The sequence below is a fragment of the Trichoplax adhaerens genome, genomic scaffold, assembly GCF_000150275.1.
Source record: "Trichoplax adhaerens TRIADscaffold_2 genomic scaffold, whole genome shotgun sequence".
Classification (NCBI taxonomy): Eukaryota; Metazoa; Placozoa; class Uniplacotomia; order Trichoplacea; family Trichoplacidae; genus Trichoplax; species Trichoplax adhaerens.
Window position 1 is genome coordinate 8,855,779 of NW_002060944.1, and position 25,208 is coordinate 8,880,986.

Sequence of the window (25,208 nt, forward strand, 5' to 3'; positions counted from 1 at the left end):
TTTCTTTATTGGATTGAAAAACTAACTACTAACTCCTACTCTGTCTTTATTGGATTGAAAACTAACTACTAACTCCTAGTCTGTCTTTATTTTATTGAAAAACTAAAAGCTAACTCCTAGTATTTCTTTATTGGATTGAAATACTAACTTCTAACTCCTACTATTGTATAATATAATATAATCTATACTAACTACTAACTCCTACTATTTCTTTATTGGATTGAAAGCCGGCTGCTTACAGTATATACTGTACAAGGCAATGTTACAGTACATATTATGCTGTACTGTACACATTGTACTGTACTGTACTTGAATTAAAATGTTTATATAAGCGACATCATGATAACAAGTTCAAACGTGTACTATCAAAGTTGATTGCAACTCAAAATAGACCGGGAAAATCTTCAAAGTCGGAATATTTTCTCTTTAGAAGGAAATGAGTTCCTTCGATGGTAGAGTGTCTGAATATCCATGGATTGCAATCGATTGCTTCTTGAAGCAGAACTTTACTGCGCACTTCTATTTTCTATCTCATCTGCATCAAGACCATATGAAAGGACTCGATTCGCCTGCTTTTAGAACTCACCTAAATGGGCGACCGAAGTCTCGTATTTATTGCTCAGAGATTACCAAATCGATATTAATCAAAGATGCAAATTACTCCCACTTAAAATTATTCCTTCAAAGTGTTCCCACCAATGACAAGATCTTCATTGAATTACAACAAACATTCGATACGTCGTATACTGAGATCGAGACGGTAGCAGTTACATTTTTACCGTCTGGTCACTGTCCAGGATCGATGATGTTCTTATTGGAAGGTAAGCATGGCAACATACTTTATACTGGTGATTTTCGAATGGAGGGCGATGAACATAAATTTATGGTATATAATTATCTAAGTGCAATCACCATTGATTCTGTCTATCTTGATACAACGTTTTGCCTACCTGAAATGATGACTATTCCAAAGAGGAAAACTATTACAAAGCAGATCATCAACAAGATACAGCAATGGCTTTGTCAAGGTACCAATCATGTCGTTTGCCTTCGTTGTCGAGCAAGATTAGGATATGAGTATTTATTATCTGAAATTGCCAAGAAGTTAAAGACGAAAATTCTCGTTCACAGCGATCAAATCAAACTCTATGATAATATACCTGAAGTTCGATCCAATCTTACTTTAGTTGATAAAGAAACCAAAATTCATATGTGTATTAGAGGTAGATGTCGGCTTCTATCAGGGCCTCCCACACCTGATAGCAAGAAATTGAAAATTTTACGTATTAAACCATGTGCATTATCATTCGCCTATAATATGGAAGCGTTGAAACAAGGCTGTTTTACCAGAGGTGCCAATTTTTACTCGTTTCTATATTCTGCACACTCTTCTATGGCAGAAATTATAGAGTTTTTAAAATGCCTTCGTCCTTTAAAAGTTTATCCTAATGTCGTACCTGTGAAAGATTCTGATCTCGATGCAGTCACACAAAGAATAAATGGTATTATGGGAAATTGCGATATTCCTCGTAAAAAGACAAAGATGACCGCATCTTGTAGTAATCCTGGCAAAGATCAAGGTAAAGAAATTTTACCATTGGAACCGATAGCAAATACTGATCTTGACTACAAAGCAAGCAGAAAAAAATCCGCTATTATGCAACTAAATGACAAAAATTTGATGCTCGATGATGTCGATCCTTGCCAGCGTTTCATTTGCCGTAGGCGATCTCGAGATATTCAAAATAATAGTTCTTAAGGAGACAGTAGTTACCTACTGAAAAAAATTCTCCAAATTTATAAATATCTTACTGTATTTATTTTTCTTCCCTTTTCTATACGTTAAATATACAAAATTTCAGATTTAGACTATTGCTATTCTTTTAGGAATTTATCAACAATTCGATAGTAAATTTCAAACACGCAGCAATAAATTTGCTTATTCTGTGAACCCATCAAAAATTTTTTCTGATTCCGATGATAGCATAAATATAATATATCAAATCCTTTGCAATATTATTCATGTAGTAACTTATGAGAAAATATCTGTTAGGTTTTGTAAAATGTAAGTAATTCAAACAACATACTCTTTATTGGTATAATATTTATCAAATTATCGCAGTATTTTGCGTACGACTGTGGTAAAGAAAGATGTAATCATGCAATGAAATGAGTATATTCTTTTCGTTTTAAATTTTTGACATATTTATGAGTCTGCTTTTTTTACTAGTATTTATATGGAATGAATTAGTAAAAGAATGTTAAAAGGATAAGCTTAAGTTTCATTAATCGAAGAGGTAGCAAAGCGTCTGCTGTATCAGCTTACGCATTACATACATAAAAAATTGGGTTACAAGAAGAAAGTATGTGCTAAAGTACCGTACTACAATATTATCGCAGCTAACGCGAAAATTAACAGTAAAGTATTAATTAATCTATACTTTACTATACTATACTGTAGATGATCTGGCTCATAAAAATTGCTGTAAATTATTTTCTCTTTCTGCAAGTTACGACGTGTAGTAAATTTATTCGTCACAATTAAGCATCAATTACAAATTGAAATGAAAATAAGGATAAATAACCACCAAAATGCATCATAGTAAAAGTTTGTACTGATTTCTTCCTAGAACAGTTATTGGCTACATGACTGCTTACATGCAGTATGTACCCCTACAGGTAGTCCTATTATAAAAGTCTGATACAGACGGATACTAAAAATTAGAAAGCAGTGTCAGCGAATGCTGATCGATATATACTATGAGTAAAGGATTTCAAAATCACAACAGTTGATATGAACTGCAAAAATATAGGCTAAAAATCTTGTAATGAAGGAAGAGCTGAATGCAATTATGGCAAGGTTAGAAATTTAGCTTTTTGAAAGTAATGGGTGCGCGTTGCATTTTAATTCGCCTAGAAGCATAGCCGCGTTATCTAAAACGATATCTCCAGAAGGGTCAGGGCAACTTTACCGATTCTTATGCATCAGAAATATGAAAATAGATTTATACGTAAGATATGTCTTAAATAACGTATTTGATTAATTTACTTTGATTTTTATTATCAATATACATTTCATGCTATCCATCTTCCTCGGCCATTTTTGGTCACTTGGTGAACAAAATAAATGGCCCATATATTTTTCGAGTGCATGCCTATTTCATTTCTAATTTTATAATGCATAAATTATATTAGAACCATAACAATTACATTTTAAACTTCTAGTAGTAACATTGAATATTACGTAGTATAACAAGGCATTTATTCAACGTATAACAAAAAACTGATATGAAATAAATTTGGTCTGCTCCCTTCCATGTATTCGAATGTACAATATATACGCGTAGGGGCCATAATATTAAAAAATATTTAGTTTAGTCTTTAAGTAATAAAGCTATTGATAGTAACTAATGTCTTATCTAGTGTTACTTCGCAAAGCAATAGCAAGCCAACTAGGCTTTCGTGAGTAATTCCACATTTATTCGCTACATATTAAACAACATCAATCTCTTTATTTCCGTTGCAATAATTTTTTTAAGATATATTGAAAAAAACAGATTTTGGCTCATGCATTTTTGCGTCCTGTCAAGGTTGACACAAAGACAATTTGTTAATCTACCATGTCCTCGTTAGCTTATTTAGTGGTCGTAATTAATGCAAAGCGGATAAGATACGTTGTGTTATTGCTGATTCCTCTCCCTTAAATAGCGTTTACTATTAAGATAACAATATTGAATTTAAATTGTTTCAATACCGGTATTCGACGGTGCTCAACAGTGTCAATTACATTAAAGTACATTATATTGATGGCTAATTCCTAAATAATTATCCTTCAGTTAGCATTAGTAAAGCTTTGCTAGAAGTAATGATAATAAATTGAATAGCGTTAACTACACATTGACGGTGGTATTTTCTAGCATAGTTTTATGGTCAAAATTTTATATAAAGTAGGCGTAGAGTTGCGATGATCCAATCTTATGCCTAATAGCGTACCGTCATAACCTAACCTAGTCTTCGACCATAGATTAATAGCACAATTTTGAGCATATTTAGCATGGCTGACATCTTACAGGCCGTAAATTCCAGTTGATGAAATTATCTGCTAGAGCATCGATGAGCATAAATATAAGCAACATCCTGTCGAATTATTAATAGTAGTCTTAAATATAGATACGTAACTTATATATCTAGTAATGGAAGTCCGTTGCACCATAGCTAATGGCAGTAATGTCTACAGAAGTATAGAAAAATTCTAGTTTACTAGATTAAGTTATGCATCTGAAATACTATAGTCCTAAATGCAGATGACAATACAAGTATTAATTTGCTCAATTTATTCTATAAATTATAAACGTAGATATGCATTGTAGTTTAAAATATTTCAGCAATTTGTAACCATTTTAAAAAATTTTATTCATGCAAAGAAGCTGCAGAAATAGATCAATAAGAGATTTCTATCTTTAACAGCTTTATATTTTGTTATGCAACTTCATCATTACTATCGCCTTAACAAAGAAATATTCAATCCTAATCTAAAAAAATTTCGAAGACACAAAGTTCTGATATGCAGTGATACTACCTGCAAGCAAATGATTCCTTTTCTGTGTTTGAAACACCTAATTGTATGATTCCATACTGTTTAGAAATTAGAAATTATAGTGCGAGGGCAACTTAATTACTTGCTATTTTAGAAAGGGCCTGTTACATACTGTAAACTAACATTCATGTATTTTTAACTGATATAAATACTGTAATTATCAAAATTACCGCAGCGTTTTCCATTTACAATAAACTTAGGTATTATCAAATCCAGAAGAGTAAAACCTATAATGAGCTCTTGGTTGCTTACTCAAGACCAAAACTACTATACTTTGTGCATTAATGTATATTAAAATGAGTATACGTTAATAGATGATCATATCCTCTTCACAAAATTAATAGCGATATTCTTAAAGAAGAAATGATTTTAGTTTGTTACAGCATAGAATATTCGCCTAGAGCATCTTTTAAAAATCATGGCATCCCTTCATTTTTATTGATAATTTATAATTGATTTAATTGCCATTGTTTTGCTCAGGCTATGTTCACCAAGGCCTAAAAGAGGTTCTGGCTTTAACAATAGCAATTAATTTTAATTTTTTAATGTAATAAGTGAACATGAAAAAATATTTTTACCGCTTTTGTTGCTGTATTTGCTATAGCCTTAAATTATATGCTGTCCTGAATCTTACTTATTCCTAACGTTATGTAGAATGGCGGGATTTACGAAATAAAGCGATATACATGCTCATCGAATCAGGCCGTATAAACCAGCATTTATATAGCAATTTAGTATAATATATATTCATGGTTTTTGTTTCTGGATTTCGCTTATTGATGGATTGTTCAAATTATTTCGGCGGATCATATTATTAATCTGCTAAAAAAATTCAAAATCTTACATTAAACAACAAAGACTCATTGACTAGTTCGTAAATTTACGATCGAAATTGCACGGATTGTGTTTGTACGAAATATGCAGATAATTTTATGGTTAAATTTTTATGCATATACAATGAAGAATATATCGAGCACTATAATCAGCTGTAAGATGTAGACATAATCCTTAAGTACAATACTATTAAGAGCCCGAATGCGTGGATTTAGGAAAATTTTTAGATCACTAAGCAAATTTCTGATAGGCAGTCAGCAAATGACCGTTCTTATACTGTAAACGTATCCAAATTTCGTACAAAGTTTCATTCAAACAGAAACTGGGTATAGAAACCTTACAATTTAAAATAATTGAAAAGCAGAATTTTTATCGTATTGAACCAATTGTTTATAAAAAGAAGTCCATATTATTTGCTATGATAGGTTTGTAATGTTACTGAAAACGAAATGGTATACACCCAGCATTGATTTTAAAATAGGTAAAAAATTAATTAATTATGATTCATTAGAGCATAAGGTTGTTTTTGTCAGCAATGTAATGAGTGAATGAAGTGGAGGATTCTCCTTATGTTTGTAATTCTGCGTAGTTAAATAATGCATTTCAATAATTACAGACTAAGTCAAATTTTCAAAGGAAAGCTGATCAAAAGCCACAATCAAGACCGTTTTCTTCAATCGCAATGCTCCATAATTAATGAATTTTTCAAGCCAATTTCCTATCGTTTCTTGCCAGATATTCAGGCATAATGCTTATGATGTCACACCTTCAATTCTGTATAAATTTAATCAAAATTGCTAGCATTTTGATCCTTTCGATAATGATCAAATCGATTACAGGTAACTCCCAAAACTTTAAACAGAGTAGATCTTTGTTCGATTCAAATAGGCATAATACTCGTAGGTGCATGTTTGACGGAAGTTAAAATAAATCTTCACGGTTATTGAAATTAAGGGTTGCGATAAACATTCTATAATTTACATTGTGTTTAGTATTACATTTATAGTTGAATATGTAGAAGTAATTATATGTCATCTTTGTTATCAATTTTCAAATCTATTCTAGTAAATTAAAGTTATGATTCTCTTTTAGGAAACGTTAAATTATGTCCAGAGTTTTGCGTTTGTGATTCCAGCATATTGCAGTGTAAACATGCTAGTATCAACAAGATTCCCGTAATAAATTCCTCACCAGATAAATATTTAGAAATGTAAGTTTATATAACAATTCTATTGGAACTATATCTACAGCTGTTAATGGGGCCATTTCTGAAAAAGAATAAAAGATAAATTTAAATCTAAAAATTGTACGTGATATTGTTAGTCGTTACTAGTATATTTTTAATAACATAACTAAAATTATTACTACCAATCCTTTATTTATTACATTACTTTGCATAAGACTAGATATGTCCTATATTATGAATGCAATTGATAGTCAGAACGGATTAATGAGATACATACCCTAACTTATTCATTTTGCCATCACAGCAATAGCAATTAGCTTAGCTTCCTTTGCGTCCTTGGCACAATTAAACTAAACTGGGAAATTACTGATACTAGGTTAAAAATTATATAATACCAGCGGAAATACGTTCCATGCTTATAATTACTTATCTTACTTCTCTGGAATTTCGCTATAAAGCTAAGATATTTTGCTTCTAATATCACCATAATAGTCCATACTAACTTATGAGATGTATTTTAATTTATTTTATTATACTATACGTCGCGCGAAACTCAGTTTGTTCACATTTCTATCATTGAAATACTTAAAAGTGCTACATTAAAAATAGTCAGCAATGCAACGCGAACAAAGTCTGAATCGTCTTAAGACTTGATATATAGTAGCATCACTATGCTTATATGATCTTTGGTACTTCTAATCAAAATAAAATAAATTTATACTGATCCAGTATACTACTAATGTTTATTATTTCGGCATTCTTTTCTAACGCTTTTACCGTAAGTTTGTACTAGTAAGACTGAACATCGGCAGGCATAAAAATTAACCCTGGCAATAATAATAGACAATAACTGATAGTATTCCCAGATTATAAGATGCTATATAGAATTATCATGGAAACATGGCTTTATTATATCCCTATCCTTTACTGTAAACTTCATTTATGATTTTAAAATTGATTTTTTGCTATAGATTATAAAGTGTAATTAATAAAGATTTTACCAGGTGTATTAGCATACATCTTCACAACATTTTATTATTATTAATGATACCCTAAATCAATAGGACTTCACATAAAATTTAAAATGGAAGCTCTATAAATTAAACATTCCATTTTTTCATTAATTCTTGCTTTTATTTAGGAGTATGTATGAAAATAGCATTAAAGTCATCAACCAAACCGACTTTATAATTTATCCGAATTTAGAAATCATGTAAGTAATTGAATACAGTGATACATATTTGTTAAAGTGATAAGTAGTTTTCCATACCGACAAGATTTTATTAATTAACTGAAATCTTTGATCTAATGTGCTAATTATTCATATAAAAGAGACCTAAGCAGTAACGGACTTGAAACGATCCAGCCTAATACATTTTGTCGAATCAGTGGGCTTCTAGAATTGTAAGCTCTTTATTTAATGCTTAATTATGATGTGCCTTAAGAAATATATTTAACTTTTCCTGATAGCTATAATAAGTGCGAAGACAAATTTAATTAGCTAAAGTGATCAAAGATATTTATATGAGCGCAATTTCTAACAAACTGAACCGATTTAATCTAATAATAAAGGTACTTATCGTTCAACCAACTAGGAGAACTAAATAGCTCTAGCTTTAATTGCCTCAAGACTCTAAACGTTTTGTAAGTGATAATGGATACTTTACAATGCTATTGTAACTTCACTAAAAAATATTAAAGGTAATATTATTTAATGATGGTCCATCTTTCGCCAAAATAAATAATTGATTACTCATGCTGATTCCAAACAGTGCAGTAAGTTATTAACGTAGCATCTAAGTATCATATTTCGGCAGTTTAATAGTTTATTTTCAGTTACGGACTGGTTTTACTGTTATATTAGTTCAAAGACTGCATTTCCTCGTATTAAATATCCTCAAAGTAAGAAATCACTTATGATCAAGCGAACACCAAAACAATAATTTAATATTTAAATTGAGTGTTACAAAACGGCTCTTCGACAAGATAATGTAATGTACAATCAATAAGTCGATTCCCTAAACTACGTATCAGGAAGCAATATCTACCCTGTCAGGAAGACTTTTCCTATACTAGTAGACTACATAAAGACTTAGACACCTCGTATTTTACGTTAAACACTAATCTCAAGAACTCCCTTTATTATGCGATATACCGTATTTTTATACTCATTTACAATAGTTAGACATCCTAGTTAGTAATGTTAACGTTGAAACCTTCTAATGAATCAAAAGCTAATTTTATCTTCTGGTATCTAATGAAGACAACAGTATATATGAACAGAGGCATCTAATGACTAAATACAAAATAGTCAGATTACAATATATCCTATCCCGGAATATTTCGATGATAATCTACAATTTACCATAAGTAAGTTATACTCACAGTGATTTGAATTGTAACAAGATTATTCTGGATTTTATCAATTTCAGTATGCTATATGCATGTATATGTATCACTACCATAAAAGCTAATACTCTATCGCATATTTGAATCAAAATCTCACTAAATAAGGGTAAACCAACAAAATTATCCTAATATAGATATTTCGACTATAATCTCGATATTACAGTGTATAACAACACTGTAACATTGAGACTTATTACTCTCATACTGTTGATGGAGCACGTATATATATATATCAAGCATGTAGATAGGTTAAAATGCTGTGCAAATGATAAAAGAGACGTATTAATGATATTTATTTGATATTTAAGGTAAATAATTTCAATAATATCGATAATTTTATTATATCAATATGAACACGCATCAGATTACAATCACACATGAACCAAAAGAAATGATCTTCATTTTTGTTTATACTCGTATACTAGATTCAAAAGGGTGAATTAGTGAGATTTTATTATTGCTTCTATAGCTAGTGCTATAACAGTTTTCAGCTTGACTTTCTTTGGAATAGGAGCCTTGCAGTTGCTGAATTAACCGAAATTCCAGAAGATTTCTTTTGTTTGTTTCCTGAATTACAAGAATTGTATGTTAACAAAATTTCTTCTTAGCTTTAATTCTCTCCTAGTTAGCCTTCAATAGGAATGATTCGGGTTCTCTTTTAGGATATATTATGGGAATTATTTAAAGGAAATAAGCAATAATACCTTCGCCTGCCTTACCAAATTGACGTCTTTGTATGTTTTAAAAAGAATTGCTTTCCAAAATTTGTTAGCGTAGATTTATTAATACAGTAAGATTGTTTAAAATTTAATTTCCATCCTAGTAAATAAATTTTCGATTCTCATCTGATTGAGAGCCATTAAGAATAGCAGATATCATGCCTAAAAAATTTTCCGTAATTATAGCTTATTAATGATATTTTCTGATATGACTGCTTATCGTCGATTACTTCAAACTGATAATAACATCAAAGCAAGAATTATAGTTATTGATATTGTAGTAATTTCATTGGCTTTAATCAAAGACAGATTCTTATATTATTTTTCCTGATGTAATTTGCAAAAGATTTAGTTAGCTTAAATAGAATATAAAATTAAGTTAATATGATATAATAATAGCCAGATAAATTGCGATAATAAATAAATACTCTATTGGGCTGAAATTATTTCTCCTATTAATAATTAAATTATTTAGCTATTATTTTTAAATTTGAATTCTATCACAGAGATTTAGCAATGAATGAAATCTCCTACATTGCGAGGGACTCATTCAAAAGTTTAACTTCGCTCTCGGAAATGTATGATCTAGATTCACAATTTTATAAACTATCTTAATGATATCAGCTTCTTGGTTAAATAGCTATTATTGCATAAAATATTACGATAACTAATATCAATAATTTCTAGATATCTGTCATATAATATTTTAACTTCCTATAAAGAAAGCCTCTTTGGAAAAAATACCAATTTAAAATACTTGTAAGTGAGGTCTGCTTAGCCCAAAAGCTGTGACGACATTTAACATACTGTATTCAACTTAGCAACTTAGCAACAAAAGAGAAACGAATGCTTGTTAAGTCAAAACCTTCTAGTTTCTATGATATCGTACTTATTATTATATGAATACCTCCATAACTATCGATTTAGCCACAATAGAAGTACTTTAGTTTTACCACAGTGTAAAGGTAAGATTAAAAAGTTATTAACATTGGAATATATAGTAATAAATGTTTTAAATATTAAAATATTCTCAGGTATCTTCACTTTAATTTAATCGAAGAGGTTGGAAGCTCAAGCTTCTGCGAATCGGAAGCTTTAGTCAACCTGTAAGAATTCTGTATTTTATAGGATTTTTTAGTATGATCTATAGTTTAATGATTTCTTTAACGATTTATTTTTAAAGAGGTAGACGTTTGACTAATATGAATTTCTATTCTTGCTAACTTTACATAAGATATCTGCATGGTAATAAGTTAGAAGATATCAACAATCAGACCTTAGGTTGTTTAAAAAAATTACAAATATTGTAAGTTCTAGGCTTAAATAAATGTACGAACATTGCCATACTAAGTATTTCGAATAATTTTTAAGCATACGGTGCGAAAAATAACAGCTTTCAGAAAAGTAATAGTAACCTATTTACAAGATGTCTGTAATCTAGATTTTATGCCATTGGCAATTTTAGGAGAATGTTGAACATTTCTTTCTTGCTATATGCGGTAGGGATATTTCGTTAAATCCAATCAAAACTATTCACCCTAATTCTTTTTGTGGTATGCAACGCTTACATACCTTGTAAGTATTATAAGAAGAATGAGCGTAATTTTAATTGAATTACTTATTTACTGATATTTCGTTTTGTAATTCATCTATTTGAGATTTTATTGGTCAATGCTTTAGTTTATATTCTTTTATTTCACGTAGAAACATGAAAAAAGTTGATTTAACGTACATCAATAAAAATGACTTCAACTGCTTGGATAACCTTCAGACCTTGTATGCTTTTATAGTATATGAAAACATAGAAATGAGATATTGCTACAAACTATAAAGATTAAATATTAAATAGCATACCGTAGTATATCTATTCATACTTTGTTTTAATTATTCTACAAAGAATTAAGATGCCTTAATTGAATATATTTATTGATAAGAACTTAACTAGGTATCATTCATCATAATAAAGATTATATTATTCATAATTTCTCCTTGTTGAATGTCAGAAATTTACAGGGCAGTGCTATTAAGAATATAGAAAAAGACTCATTCTGCCATACTCCAGGATTGAGCAGCTTGTACGAATTTCAAAGAATAGATATTAAAATTTTGGAGTTATGCGAGCATATGACTAAGCGCTAGCCTACTATACAAATTGTTTGAGATATTTTAATGGCTGCCATTGTAAAACGAGTTATTGCAAAACATAGTTTGTAACAATCTATTTTTAAAAGATATTGTAACTTTAGATTCGTGCAGATATATTATCAGGACTTCCATTTAGCCTAACAAAAACTAATCTATATATTTTTGTAATGATTATAATTTACTCTCCTAATCTTAGGACCATAGAAAGATGCGAACTTGATGAAATAAGAAAGGATACCTTTGCTTGTTTAACAAAATTGGAAACCTTGTAGGTTCTGAACGGTTATCTAGCGAGACCCCATTAGTACAAATTTATGTTAATATAATATGCAAAGAGATAACTTATACCTAGATCGTAGAGGTCTAAAAATAACGTTTCATTTATGTATCGATTAAAGAAAAATAGGAATGAATAAGATCTTGAATATAGAACCAAAATCCTTCCAACAGTTAAAAAGTTTGAAGAATCTGTACGTCTTTGTCAACGTTAACAGTATCTAATTCTTTTTTGGATTACTGTACTTGAGGATTATTTCTAACGGCAAAGATTAACATATCCGTTTTCCGCACCTAATTAATTCGCAGGTATCTGAATGACAATAACCTTAAACATATATCCAACGCGACCTTCTTCGGATTGAAAAGTTTAACAGTGCTGTAAGTTTACTGTTTATTGTTAGTGATACAAAGAAAAAATCATTAGTTATTTTAGTGCTTATATCGTAGTTACAAATTAGGTGATTAAAACGATAAAGAAAAGTAAATATAGATACAAAATTAGGCGATATCAACCAAGATCATGAGTTTCTAACAAGAAATAACAATAAATTCACTAATTAAAAGTTACAAAAATTTTTGGATATTACGACTTTGGGGTTTGCCAAATACATCCGTTTACCAAGTTTTACGTAATTAAAGTTAATGTCGATGTCATAATATATAGTGTTACCTTTGAATTTGAATGATATAACTTATATCGAAATAATAATTGCATTTAGCTAAAGTGCATTCTTATTTTCCGTCTATCCAGCTAGTGATTAGTTGAGTATAGCTAATTAGCTATTTCTAACACTTATACAACAATTACCGATAGATATCAATTAGAGATAATTTAGTCGACGAACAGAATTAATATGATCTCTAAATATTTTTAGTATAATACAACCTTTGCTAAAGGTAGTAAATTACAACCTATTTTGCTATAAAATAGCATCTAATATGTAAATCTCTCTTTGATAACATATTACTAAGTTCAATATTTTTATATTCTGCAGTAATGTAGGTGTTAATAGCATATACTCAATTCCTGCGAATACATTTTGCCATACCTATAATTTGTTGCAGTTGTATGTATTATATCTACTCGTATACCTGCTTTTAATTCGAAATTTTTTGTTACGAAAATTGATGTTACACTTCGATTACTTACGATATTGCCCTTTTTTAACTTATAACTTTATGATTTTAAGTTATTTGTATCGATTATTTTCAGGTACTTAACGCAGAATTTCATTAGCGATATTTCTAGCGAAACATTCAAATGTCTCTATCGCTTACGAAATCTGTAAGTAGTTTCCTTTGAGGATGTATGATCTTGCTATCGGGCATTAGTTGCTTAGCACACAGTATCTGAAATATTTTCTTATTTCACAATATTTGATATTTTATTTAAATTACAGATTTATCAGTATCAATTCTATTGAATCTCTTGAAAAGGGCTCGTTCAAGTATTTAAAAAGTTTATCAAATCTGTACGTTTTTAACTACTAGAAACTTCTTAAAATCTTTGGCAGTCTATCATTATGGTAATGTTTTAACTTAAATTAGTTCAAATGTACCTGGCTAAGTTTTACTTCCGCTACTAGGCACATGAATTCAAACAGCATTTCAAATATCAGTGTCGGTGCATTTCAGGGTCTTGCATCAGTAACGTATATGTAAGCGTCATATATATATTAAATTACGATATATAAAACGCGCGTATTGATGTTATTTGCAGATATTAGCCTTAAAGGTAAATGGGAATTTACACGTTTCTAGGGATTTTTCAGATAATCTAATTCCTGAATTATTTCCATTTCGAAATATAAGCTTGCTATCCACACTGTATGTAAATTTATTTGTTCAAGAAAACACTATCGTTTAGTGTGAATTTATAGGCTAATATCAATTGCAGTTTCCTGTAGCGTAGCTGATGTGGGTTTTCCACGTAAGTTTAGTAATATATTTGGAAGCTAACTTAGCATAATTCAATTTTAATAAAAATAGTATTCTGGATGAAAACATTGTTACATCTATTGAAAATAATGCATTTGAAGGCACAAATCAGCTGCAGAAACTGTTTGTATATAAATACCTAAAAATTAAGTGGCAATACAGATCTTGTATTGAATTTACTTATGTATTCTTTTAGCTTAATTTAATGTTTTATTTCACACCTATATAGGTCCATAAATACGAATAAAATTTCTGTAATTGACTCTTTTGCTTTGAAGGATCTAATAAAGCTTAGAGAATTGTAAGTGTGCAATTACCTTTGAGAGGCTCATTATGTTTATCAGTTTATGTTGCCTATTAATTATTTGATCGGGTAAAGCCTATTCGGGTAAAAAGTCTATATTGTCATTACTTTCCTTGCTGAAGTAAAATATCTGTAACTTTACGAGTTATTATAGCATATGCTTAAATCTATCCTAATAGGTAATATATGTTAACCTTAACTTATGTTTTATATCAGTAAAATAGGCCATAATTTGTTGGTTTAGTGCTTTTACGATACGTAAAATAGCTCAGTTGTGTATTGATATACTTTATGTCGAATTAAATTATCAGATACTTTCGTTATGGCGGATCATTTAGTCTGATATTCATGGAGTACTACTGTATTCTTCGGTACTAAAATCAATAAGGTTTAATCTGTATTAATCTTGCACATTAGTAAAAATTCTTAAGTATGTGGATTGACCTTATGAATTGCCTAAATTAGAAAACTTAGCGGAAATCCTTTAAGAAATTTTTCTGGTTTATTCTTACCTGACAGTATCAACATGACATCTTTGTAAGTGTTAGCAGCTACGCTAATATAGGTATGGGCATAGACTTAGTATTTGAATAAATCACACTAATAGATTTGTAACTTGATACCTAGCGAGCTTTCAAGTCTTAATATTCATCAATTCCGCCAGCTAAATATAACTGGTACAACAAATATTTTGTAAGTTCAGTTAGAGTACTAATTTGAATCGTCTATCTATTTCTAATGCTATTGAATATGGTAAGGGCAACAAGTTATACAATAAGGCTACCGAACAAATTTGGATTTTAATTGCTTTATATTCTGTTGATCTATCGCTAATAACTGATAGCATTTTGTATATATGTTTACGAGTAACATAACGAGATTCGTCTATATGAAGATTATAATCTCAATAAATGGTTGAATTTTATCATCAGAGATCTGTCTTCGAATCACATGGATGATCTTACCAGATTTCAATTTTGTGATTGTTTAACCTTGTAAGTTTATCATTAGAGATTTATTTCTTTACAATTGCATTTTGAAAGCTAGTAGAACGCTTTAGAACTCTAGCAGTTCTAGTAATGCTAAATTATTGTCTGAGGAATACATAGTTAAGCCTCAAACTCGACAGGAAAATAAATTCCCTTCAAATTTGAAACAGCTTTCACTTTTAGCATTAAGCTAGTTTGAAAGTTTCTTCATTAATACAAGTTATAATACGCTATATTTCAGAAATCTTTCTCAAAACAAATTGGCATATTCTAGAAAGATGAATTTTTCGTCGTGGCCATCGTTAACACAACTGTAAGTTACGGTTAAATACTTGTATCTTGCGTAAATGATTTTATTTAATCTGAGTTACTTGCGACGGAACTCACGGTGTTACTTACAAGGGAATAATATCAGCATTATGCTTTCCTGATTCGGATTTCAGCGATTTATCGAAAAACAGATTTAAAGTCATTGATTGGCAGACATTTTTAACGCTAAAGTTTCCTCAAAAGTTGAAGATAATGTTTGTATCAAAACTTTTGCATGATTATCATCTCTTAACATGTACAATTGAATGCAAGGACGGCACTATATACCACACAAACTATTATCGGTACCCCAGTTTCATTGCACTACAGTGAAAGATTGAAAGAATCGCTATCGATTAGTATACTGTTGTCACGAAAGTTATCTTCGTGGCATATACTTTATTTCTATGTTACGTTCTATATATGTTTGTATCTCAGAAATGTTTTACGGTTTCCTTAATTGTAATCTTAGTGGTTAACAGTTAATATCCTTAATTTAGGATTACATAGACTAAAATAGTAATTGACAACCAGCTAAACTGGATTATATCTATCACCTCCAAGTTGTTAAGGTTCAAAGTACAATTCCTAAGTTTATAGGAAATGTCTTAATAGGATAGCTTTATGTGTATCTGTTAAACTAATAATAAGCATTGATTATTTTAATACTGTTACAGTAAATTTAATACGATTAGACTGTATCTAATCGGTACAGATAGAATCTCTTTAGGATATTAATTTGGTTAATTTCTAATAGACGAGGTGACTTTTGTAGCTAAACCGATTTTAGGTCCGAAACCTATATAAACGGCGAGTTCGCCAACAATAAATTAGATTGTGATTTTCTATTAAGTCTTGAAGGTCTCCCTACGTTGAACCCTATCTGCCTTGGAATACCAATTGTCTGGTATTCCAAATAACTGTAGTAAAGGGTAGAAGTCACTCTCTTAATACTTGTTGCAAGATAGGGTTAATCCTAATTCCTAACAACTGTATACGCAGTACTTTCCATAGTAAATAACATTTTTAAGGCAAAATTTTGCTTCCGAATTGAGTCTCTAAAAACTGTCAAAGACAAGCTTTGCCTTTATGGATATGAACATTTTAACGATTTAAGTATTAGAATTAAGTTCTGTGCTACTTAAATACTGTTCTACTGCGTCATTAAAATAATTTTTTAAGTAGAGATTTAAGTTTGATTGTCTATTCTAAACGATGCATTCTAAAACGTAATTAAGTGACACTCAATCCTAAAGATCTTACTTAATTAACAGTTTGTTATTACTAGACATTGATATGAAACTTACAGTTACGAATTTTTTCTAAAATCAAGTCAAAAGACATGAAAAGTACTCTTATCTCCGTAATCTTACTAGGAATCTATCTGAAAATCTCTTGCAATTGATCCATGCAAGAACATTCTCAACAATGCCGACTTTGGAACGGTTGTAAGTAGCTTTATCCTATAGTATATATTACAATAAAATTAGAATTTTAATTTATTGTATTTTACGAATCTTCTCGATAAAGATAAATATATAATATTTTACCGAAAACGCCTTCAAAATATTTTTTTGATCAAAACTTATATTAATCTCTCGTAAAGGTATTGTCAATCAAATGAATTGAAGGAATTGAGTTTCCTAAGATCTTTGTCAGGTCTTAAATACCTGTATGTAAAACATTAGGCTAATAAGTACATATTAAGGCCATTATCTATATTATGTAAAAATATTTTATACGTGTGGTGTGTGCCTATAGTAGTACATAGTCCGATATACGAGTACAGAAAGTGAGGATTTGTAAAAATCATAAATAAGGCACGTGAACATAATACGAACGACGAGTGCACTGCATATCTTTAGAGGGCGTATTTACAAACGTTCGAGTACGCTTATTCACGTTATAAATTCATGATGAGCGATAAAAAATTGCCACAAGCTAAATTTTTCAGCAGAATAGTAATACCAATTCTAGTGTTTTATAGATACTGTATAAGATTTTTAAAAATGGCTCAAATGCTAACATTTACTTACTGTAATCAAAGCTCTCTAGTTGATAACGAAATTATTACATTGAATAAAGAAGACTTCGCCAATTTAACGCAACTTGAAGAATTGTAAGCTATGCTTGTAAATTTCAAACATTGTAAATGCAATTGATTTTAAAATATGAAAAGGGAATATGTGAATTTGCCGAGTAAATATATAATTATCGCGCAACGACATGATATTTTCTAGCCTATTTCTCTTCAGGTTTTGAATACTGTGATATTCTTATTCTATAAAAAACTCTGCATAATAGTACAAAAGATTTACTTCCGGCCAGCTGATGCCAAAATATCAGCACAAATTACTAATTCATATACATAACAGGATATTACGGTAGTATTTTACCGTGTATGATTTTCTTAGATTTTTAGACAAAAATTTTATTAAAGCTATGACCAATGACTACTTTACAAACACTAGGCTGCAAGTGCTGTAAGTGCTTTTCACTTCTACAATTAGATTTGCAATAGATAAATTATGCAATCCAATGTACGTAGACTATATTGAATTCTATAAATAAAATTTACTATATGCTGCTGCCACAGATCACTAGCGAAGAATGATATTCACACAATAACGAATGCTTTCCATGGTTTGTCGTCTCTCAAAACCCTGTAAGTGGCAATTTGCATAATAGGAATTTTCTATCTAGTAAACCAAGCTGAGATAAAAAGAATGTTTATAAACCCCAATAGATTGTAAGTTAATAAATTGCAGCACTCCAAAGGGTCAGTGTTGGTTTGCAAGCTGGCTTTGATAGCCTGTGTAGATATATTGAATAATGGAATACTTAGGCTAGCAAGGTCACTAAACAGAATATTCTTATTCTGTTGTCCCGGTTAGAGGTAGTAATCAATTTACAAATATTCCCTTCTATATGAGAATAAACAGCGGATAATTAATTGATATTGTAACCCAAAGATAATTCGTCCAAAATCTTTATCGAGCTTTAATATTTAAACGTAATATAATTCTAATAGGTATAGGGTATTAAATATAAATACTTTAGAGAGCATAGTAGAGCTCGTGCATTATTTAATATATGCGTACTTAATCTAATGACCCTATAATAGTCTAAAAGATATTTTATATTATTTCTGATGCTATGTCAATGACATAAGCAGATCATTAATCAGTTCCTTTTAATTGATTTCTTCTATTCTTAATTGTAATTCCGCTGAAAGAAATTTGGATAGCAACAAAATAGATAATTTGACTGGAATATTTGTAGAAAGACTTTCAAATTTAACTGAACTGTAAGATATTAATCTTTGGCGTACATTTGCTTACGTGTTCTCAACATTAATTCGTCATATTGAAAACTGTATCAAATATGGAGCGAATTTTGGTTTCAAATAAAGTTGAATAAGATAGACTTTACAGTTGACTGCATATTATTCAACCTGTAGTTTGAATTAACATTTATTCAGATCAATGCAGCATAACTTGATCGGATCATTAGAAGGGAATTCATTAAGAAATTTAATTTCCATGACGCACTTGTAAGTGTTTGCTTTGAAATTCAGTAGGCTTAATCAGTCGAATTTGATGAGCTTGATAAGTCATTTCGTAAATGCATAGAGAATTTGTAAAGCTACTAAAACCATCGTAGTCTGAGCTTCAGTACAATTGGAATAATTTTATCATTAACTTTTTGATTTAATTTTCAGGAATTTTTACGGAAATAAGTTGTCTTCAATTAGTAATCTAATGTATTGGAATTTTGTGAGATTGTATGCTGGGAAGAATATTTTTGTGTTCAATATTTTATTAGTATTTTAATAATCATATATCATTTAAAACTCATAAAACAATTTTAAAAGTTGATATAAGGAACCACTAGCCATGTAGTATCAACAACCGAGCCAAATAGATTGAGAAAAATGATTAATTGATAATTTGATTAATTATTAGATCTGTCGGAAATAATAAGCTAAATACTTTATCATGTTCTGAACTACCCTACAACACCTACGAATTGTAAGCTTTTTCCGTAAATTTAAATTTTGTAGCCTAAAATTCCGTTAGCCGGCTTTTTCCTTAAGCTTGAATCAGTATTGTTGCGAATAATTTTACTACTTCATTGCAGAGATCTGAGCAAGAATAATATATCTAAGATTGACTCAAATTGTAAACATATCTTAGGCCAAATTGCTATACTGTAAGCATTGAACATTTTATGTTGTTCAATTTTTTTGAGATAAACGCGAGCGAATAAACTGCGAGCATAATGACCGTTATATTTTAATTTCAGGGATCTTAGCTGTAATCAATTAGTAAGCAATGGCATTAACATTCAGAAAGATATTTTGGAAAAACTACATTTTGTAGTGTCATTGTAGGTTGCATTTCGAGTTATTAGAATTAATTCAAAATAGTTAGAATTCCTTTCTTATAAGACATCATTTATATAAATAGGTTCCTAGCAAGCTATAAGATGCTATTTTTAAATTTTGAGCTACAAATTTAACTTGCATTTTAATTTGATTATTCCAATTCAGGAAATTAGCAGGTAACAACATCGCAGAGCTACAAAATCCAATTAGACATTTCAATTTGTTGAATCTGTAAGTAAGATTATGCTGAAAATGCAGGTACATCCAATATCTCAGTGATAATAAAGGATTTTCAAGAACCTGTATTAGTAATTTAAAAATCTTACACTAAAAAAGGGAATATCTGAAATCATGATTACTGAACATCTTTCATAGCACCTTGTCACAAAACAGCTTTGCAACAAGATAACGCAATATACGATCAATAAGTCAATTCCTTGAACCACGTATCAAGGAACGATATCTGCACTATCACAAACACTTTTGCTCTACTAGCAGACTACACAAAGACTTAAACGCCTCGTATTTTACGTTAAACACTAAGTTGGACAATTCTTCTTTATTTCACGATATACTGCATTTATATACTATTCCTCAATAGTTCATGAGTCATAGTTAATACAATTAACATTAGAATCATTTACTGAATTAGATATTAATTTTAGCTACTGCTCCCTTAATGCAGACAACAGTATTTACGAACATAGACATGTAATGACTAATACAGAATAGTCAGATTACGATATGTCCTATCACGGAACATTTCTATGATAATTTACAGTCTACCATAAGTAAATTACAATCACAATGATTCGAACTGTAAGCAGATGATTTGCATTCCCTATTATAACTATTATAATTTCAGTATGTGTATAAGTGTCACTGTCATAAAAAGTCAGTGCTATATTAAAATACAGTATATCCAAATTAGAAGTTAACTAAATAAGGATAGTCTAACAGAATTATCCTAACATAGTTATTTCTACTGTAATACAGTATTTAACACTGTAACACACCTGTTAATTTATTTTCCGCGCTATGCTATTTAGTACCAACTCATAAAGTATGCCAACTTAATCTTTAACCCTACAGAGATATTAGTAGTAACCCAATTACGCTCTCAAAAATCGTTGGCAAGATTGATATAATCGTAAAGTCTTATTTGCAAACCATGTAAGTAAACTACTTTCGCATACCTTAAATCTGTAAAAATTATTACTACTTTATTTAAATGTAACAAGTGCAGTACTTTGATAACCTTAATCAATAATAAATAGAAGTTTGTAAAACTTGTTTTATAGCTGCATAACACTATTTTATTTTCAAATATGGCAAACTTAATCTAATTATATTATTATATGATGGGCATTAGCATTGCTAGTAATTGTCTAATATCAGATATTTATGGGATTGGCTTCCACTTCTTTACCCAATTAAGCACACTGTAAGTTTTATGAACAGTTGCCATGTTATACACATACTTAAAAACTAAAATGCATTAAAATATTTATTCATTTGTTTAATACTCTTTATTTTTTCTAAGGTTTATTTTGAACATTTTTGTAGAGTAATTAATGATAATAACCTAGAATATCTAGATATGTCTTCCTTCAGAAAAGAATCTTCAAAGCTGATGGAACTGTAAGTAAAGATCACTATTAGACTGATTAAAAGTCTATCTTTTTATAGCAAGCTTAAGATTTTAATTTTGAATTATGACAATACTTTCAATACTGTCCTTAGACAAATTGCTGGAAACAATTTGCAAACATTGAAATTTTCATCGAAAACTCGCTTCATTCAATTAAAATTTTTGTGAGTGAAGACATATATCAATTTAAAAAATATTTATTTTTACGACTTCCTAGATTTTCTAAATACTTAATATAAGTAATATTTGCTGTGTTTTAACACAATGCTTAATAATTATGACAATGATGTCATTAACAAATGTTTTGTTATTATAAAAGAAACCTTTCTACTAATAAATTATCCGACGTCTGTAAGGAAAGCTTAGCTTTTCATTTTGCCAAAATTGAAAGACTGTAAGTTATGAGTTCTCTTATCACAAGATTAAAACATTACTAATGTCACGTTAGGAGATGTATATAGATACATTTGCTTTAATGAAGATATTTATTTCTGATATTGATGTACATATATAGCTTTTTTGATTAAATGGCAATCTTCTAAAGTCGTTAAGCACAGTATCTTTCAGAATTAGTACATTTGTAGTTACTAAAATATCATTTTAACACATTTCTATTTGTAAGTTCTAGCTACAGACAGTTATAAATTTTTCATTAGATAGAAATTCTATGACTAATAAATTATTTGTAATTTCAGAGATCTTAGCCGTAATAACATTAACGTACTTGAAGAAAGATGCTTTAGAGGCCTTTTGCAGCTGAGAACATTGTAAGTATTCCAATCAAAAATTAAAAAATTTAATTATCGATTTAATATCTCTATAGATTTTGCAATATTGTTTACAAAATATTTGAGAATGAAACTTGCACAGGTTTGCATATTAAAATAATGAAATGGATAGTGATGTAATAAAATCACTAATATGTCCGGTGACGCTAACCAAACTTGAATATGCTGATTGTAGCCCTTTAAAATTAGCTTCATGATCGATTCCTAATGCTTTAGTGTTAAATGAAAGAACGAAAGTCTCTACTAGCTTACCTGTTGAAGTAGTTTAATAACTTAGCTGGAACTATTTGTCCATTTAATATAAGTAATATTTACATGGGCTATTTAATTTTTCTAAATCTTTTTAGATTTTTACAAGGAAATACGCTTGGGTATATAAGTGCAATATCTTTCTACGGACCGCCTAGGTTAACAACAATGTAAGTTGATAATATACTGTACCTAGCATTAAGCATATTCTGCTGTGATATGACAATATTTGAATAAAAGTGCATTTAATCAGTAACCTGGGATACATTTACTATATACCTTTGAATGTGTAATATGAAATAATTAAAACTAAGTTCCTTATGCTAGATCACTTCTTCAATAAACTACTTGTTGATATGGTTTACATAACATTTTTCTGATCATTCTTAGCGATATTAAAGGCTGTAATATTCTTTGTTCTAGTTTATCAGATCGAGATTATTTATGCTGTATAGTTCCCTCTAAGGTTAAGACATGTTCTCCTGATATGCATTCAACAGTTCTCAACTCTTGTGAACGTCTTCTATCACATGTTTCACTGGAGTCATTTATTTGGATTATTGGTCTTTTAGCTCTAATTGGGAACATACTAGTTCTAATTCAAAATTACTCAGTAGTACAACAGAAGAAAAATCCTGTTCCCATGTACCTAATTAATAATTTAGCCACTTCTGATCTTTTAATGGCAGTCTATTTACTGATTATCGCCATTGCTGATATAAATTTTACTGGCAATGAATACGGACCACATTCTGAATTATGGTTATCTCATCCGATGTGTCTAATAGCTTGCTTTTTAATTTCATTGTCAAGTATAACTACGTTCTTAGTTATGATGATTATTTGTGTGGACAGATATATTTGTATAGTCTTCCCTTTTACTTCCAAGAAAGTTGGTACGAAAAACGCGAAAATCGCTGTTGGTATTATGTGGATGTTTGGTATTATTTTTTCCGCAGTACCTACCTTATTTAGCATACAACAACCAGGCTATCTGCGATTATACACATATAGTAGTATATGTGTTCCGAATAATTATCAAAACTTTTATTATAGAATGTGGATGATATCACGTTTACTCATTACCGTGATAGGTTGGATCAGCATGTTTATATTATATATTCAAATTTTTATTACCGCCAATATCAGTGCTAAAGGAATACGCAAATCGACCACTACTAAGAATAAAATGCTCGCAATCCGTTTGTTATTAATTATGCTAACAGATGCAATTTGCTGGATTCCTTATTATTACGTTAACGTAGCAGGGTATTTGACAAGCGGTAAGGTTGATCCAATTACATTGCAATTTATCTCTATCTTAACACTGCCGATCAACGCTGCAGTGAATCCTTTTTTATACACTGTCACCAACATCGACACCTTGAAGAGATTATTTCGTAGAAATTCCAGGAAAGGCACTCTACAAGCACAGGTACACCTTCCTACAAGGACGACTATTACGTTTATTAATCAACAGCAACGTTCAGGAGGTGTTACAGTTTAATTAAAGTAAGAAGATTCCCTTCAGCACGTAGATGAATAAGCATCATTTTTTTGAATGCTCTATATTTTATTTCAAATTCTACTTCTTTTGTATGATCCAATAAGGTTACTACTTTGTAAATTATTCTTTCTTTTGAGGCAAATTAACTAACATTCGTAGTTAAAATTGAAAATTTTTGTAATCATCTATAATTCTTATTCTATATTTTGATTCTTGTTCATATTAGTAATCATGGCAAATAAATCTTTACAAATAAATGTATATATAATGGTGCTTAAAATAATTATTATACGAGTATGTATCAGATGTACACACTATTAATCGATTTGCCCAATTTCTGATAGCTATCTACAGTATGTGTAAACATAATGCGGATGCGTTGCTGGCGCATCTTTTCATACCTTACGGAAAAAATCTTTTACCTGTAGTGAAATAAGACGCAACACTAAAAATTAGTTGCTCCAATAAGTATCTAATAAACACACTAAAAGGCTTATTAGTTCATTCATAATCTTGTACTCCATGTTTGCACTTATCCTTATTTAGATTACTAATTTTTATTTCAATAAATCTGTTGCCGACCACTAGCATCTGAACTTGTATAATATTTTGTACATCACCGATGTCTTCAACTTATGTTAGGCTTTGCTAACGATAACATGATTGCTTGTGTAAAGAGAATATTATCTTATTACAGGTAGGTCTTTTTAAAATCGATGTAAGAATTGACTCATGATAGTCGCTAAAGATCCTGAATACTGAATGTTGATTATATGTCCGAAATTAGGAGAGAGAACTGTCGATGTTGATTGATCATAGTGACAGTGATTTGAAAGTACGTACAGCGTCAACTCGATTCGTGTCCCGTTCTACTTATTAGGATTAGGTTTAAGGGGGAGAAGAAGAAATTTTTGCTT

General features: G+C 30.0%; 4 protein-coding genes across 4 annotated transcripts; all 4 read left to right on the forward strand.

Annotated features, from left to right (window-relative positions):
- Positions 1-436: 436 nt before the first annotated feature.
- On the forward strand, positions 437-1,759 carry TRIADDRAFT_53902 (uncharacterized protein; the record flags this gene model as incomplete). The annotated part of the gene is made up of 1 exon (XM_002109624.1): positions 437-1,759. The coding sequence occupies one exon, from the start codon at positions 437-439 to the stop codon at positions 1,757-1,759; it is 1,323 nt and encodes a 440-aa protein (XP_002109660.1).
- A 4,492-nt stretch (positions 1,760-6,251) lies between these two features.
- On the forward strand, positions 6,252-14,952 carry TRIADDRAFT_53903 (uncharacterized protein; the record flags this gene model as incomplete). Its single annotated transcript, XM_002109625.1, has 14 exons — positions 6,252-6,270; positions 6,524-6,641; positions 7,759-7,830; positions 9,538-9,609; positions 10,433-10,504; positions 10,780-10,851; positions 10,980-11,051; positions 11,249-11,320; positions 12,087-12,158; positions 12,476-12,547; positions 13,383-13,454; positions 13,570-13,641; positions 14,337-14,408; positions 14,877-14,952. 14 exons carry the CDS (start codon positions 6,252-6,254, stop codon positions 14,950-14,952), a joined length of 1,005 nt encoding a protein of 334 aa, XP_002109661.1.
- A 2,766-nt stretch (positions 14,953-17,718) lies between these two features.
- On the forward strand, positions 17,719-22,914 carry TRIADDRAFT_53904 (uncharacterized protein; the record flags this gene model as incomplete). Its single annotated transcript, XM_002109626.1, has 11 exons — positions 17,719-17,828; positions 18,306-18,374; positions 19,191-19,262; positions 20,262-20,327; positions 21,189-21,269; positions 21,469-21,540; positions 21,663-21,737; positions 22,067-22,141; positions 22,443-22,514; positions 22,571-22,617; positions 22,883-22,914. The coding sequence occupies 11 exons, from the start codon at positions 17,719-17,721 to the stop codon at positions 22,912-22,914; spliced, it is 771 nt and encodes a 256-aa protein (XP_002109662.1).
- Positions 22,915-23,352: 438 nt separating this feature from the next.
- TRIADDRAFT_15646 (uncharacterized protein) lies at positions 23,353-24,156 on the forward strand (the record flags this gene model as incomplete). Its single annotated transcript, XM_002109627.1, has 1 exon — positions 23,353-24,156. A coding segment is annotated over one exon (804 nt), but the record flags the coding sequence as incomplete, so codon positions are not given.
- Positions 24,157-25,208: the final 1,052 nt, after the last annotated feature.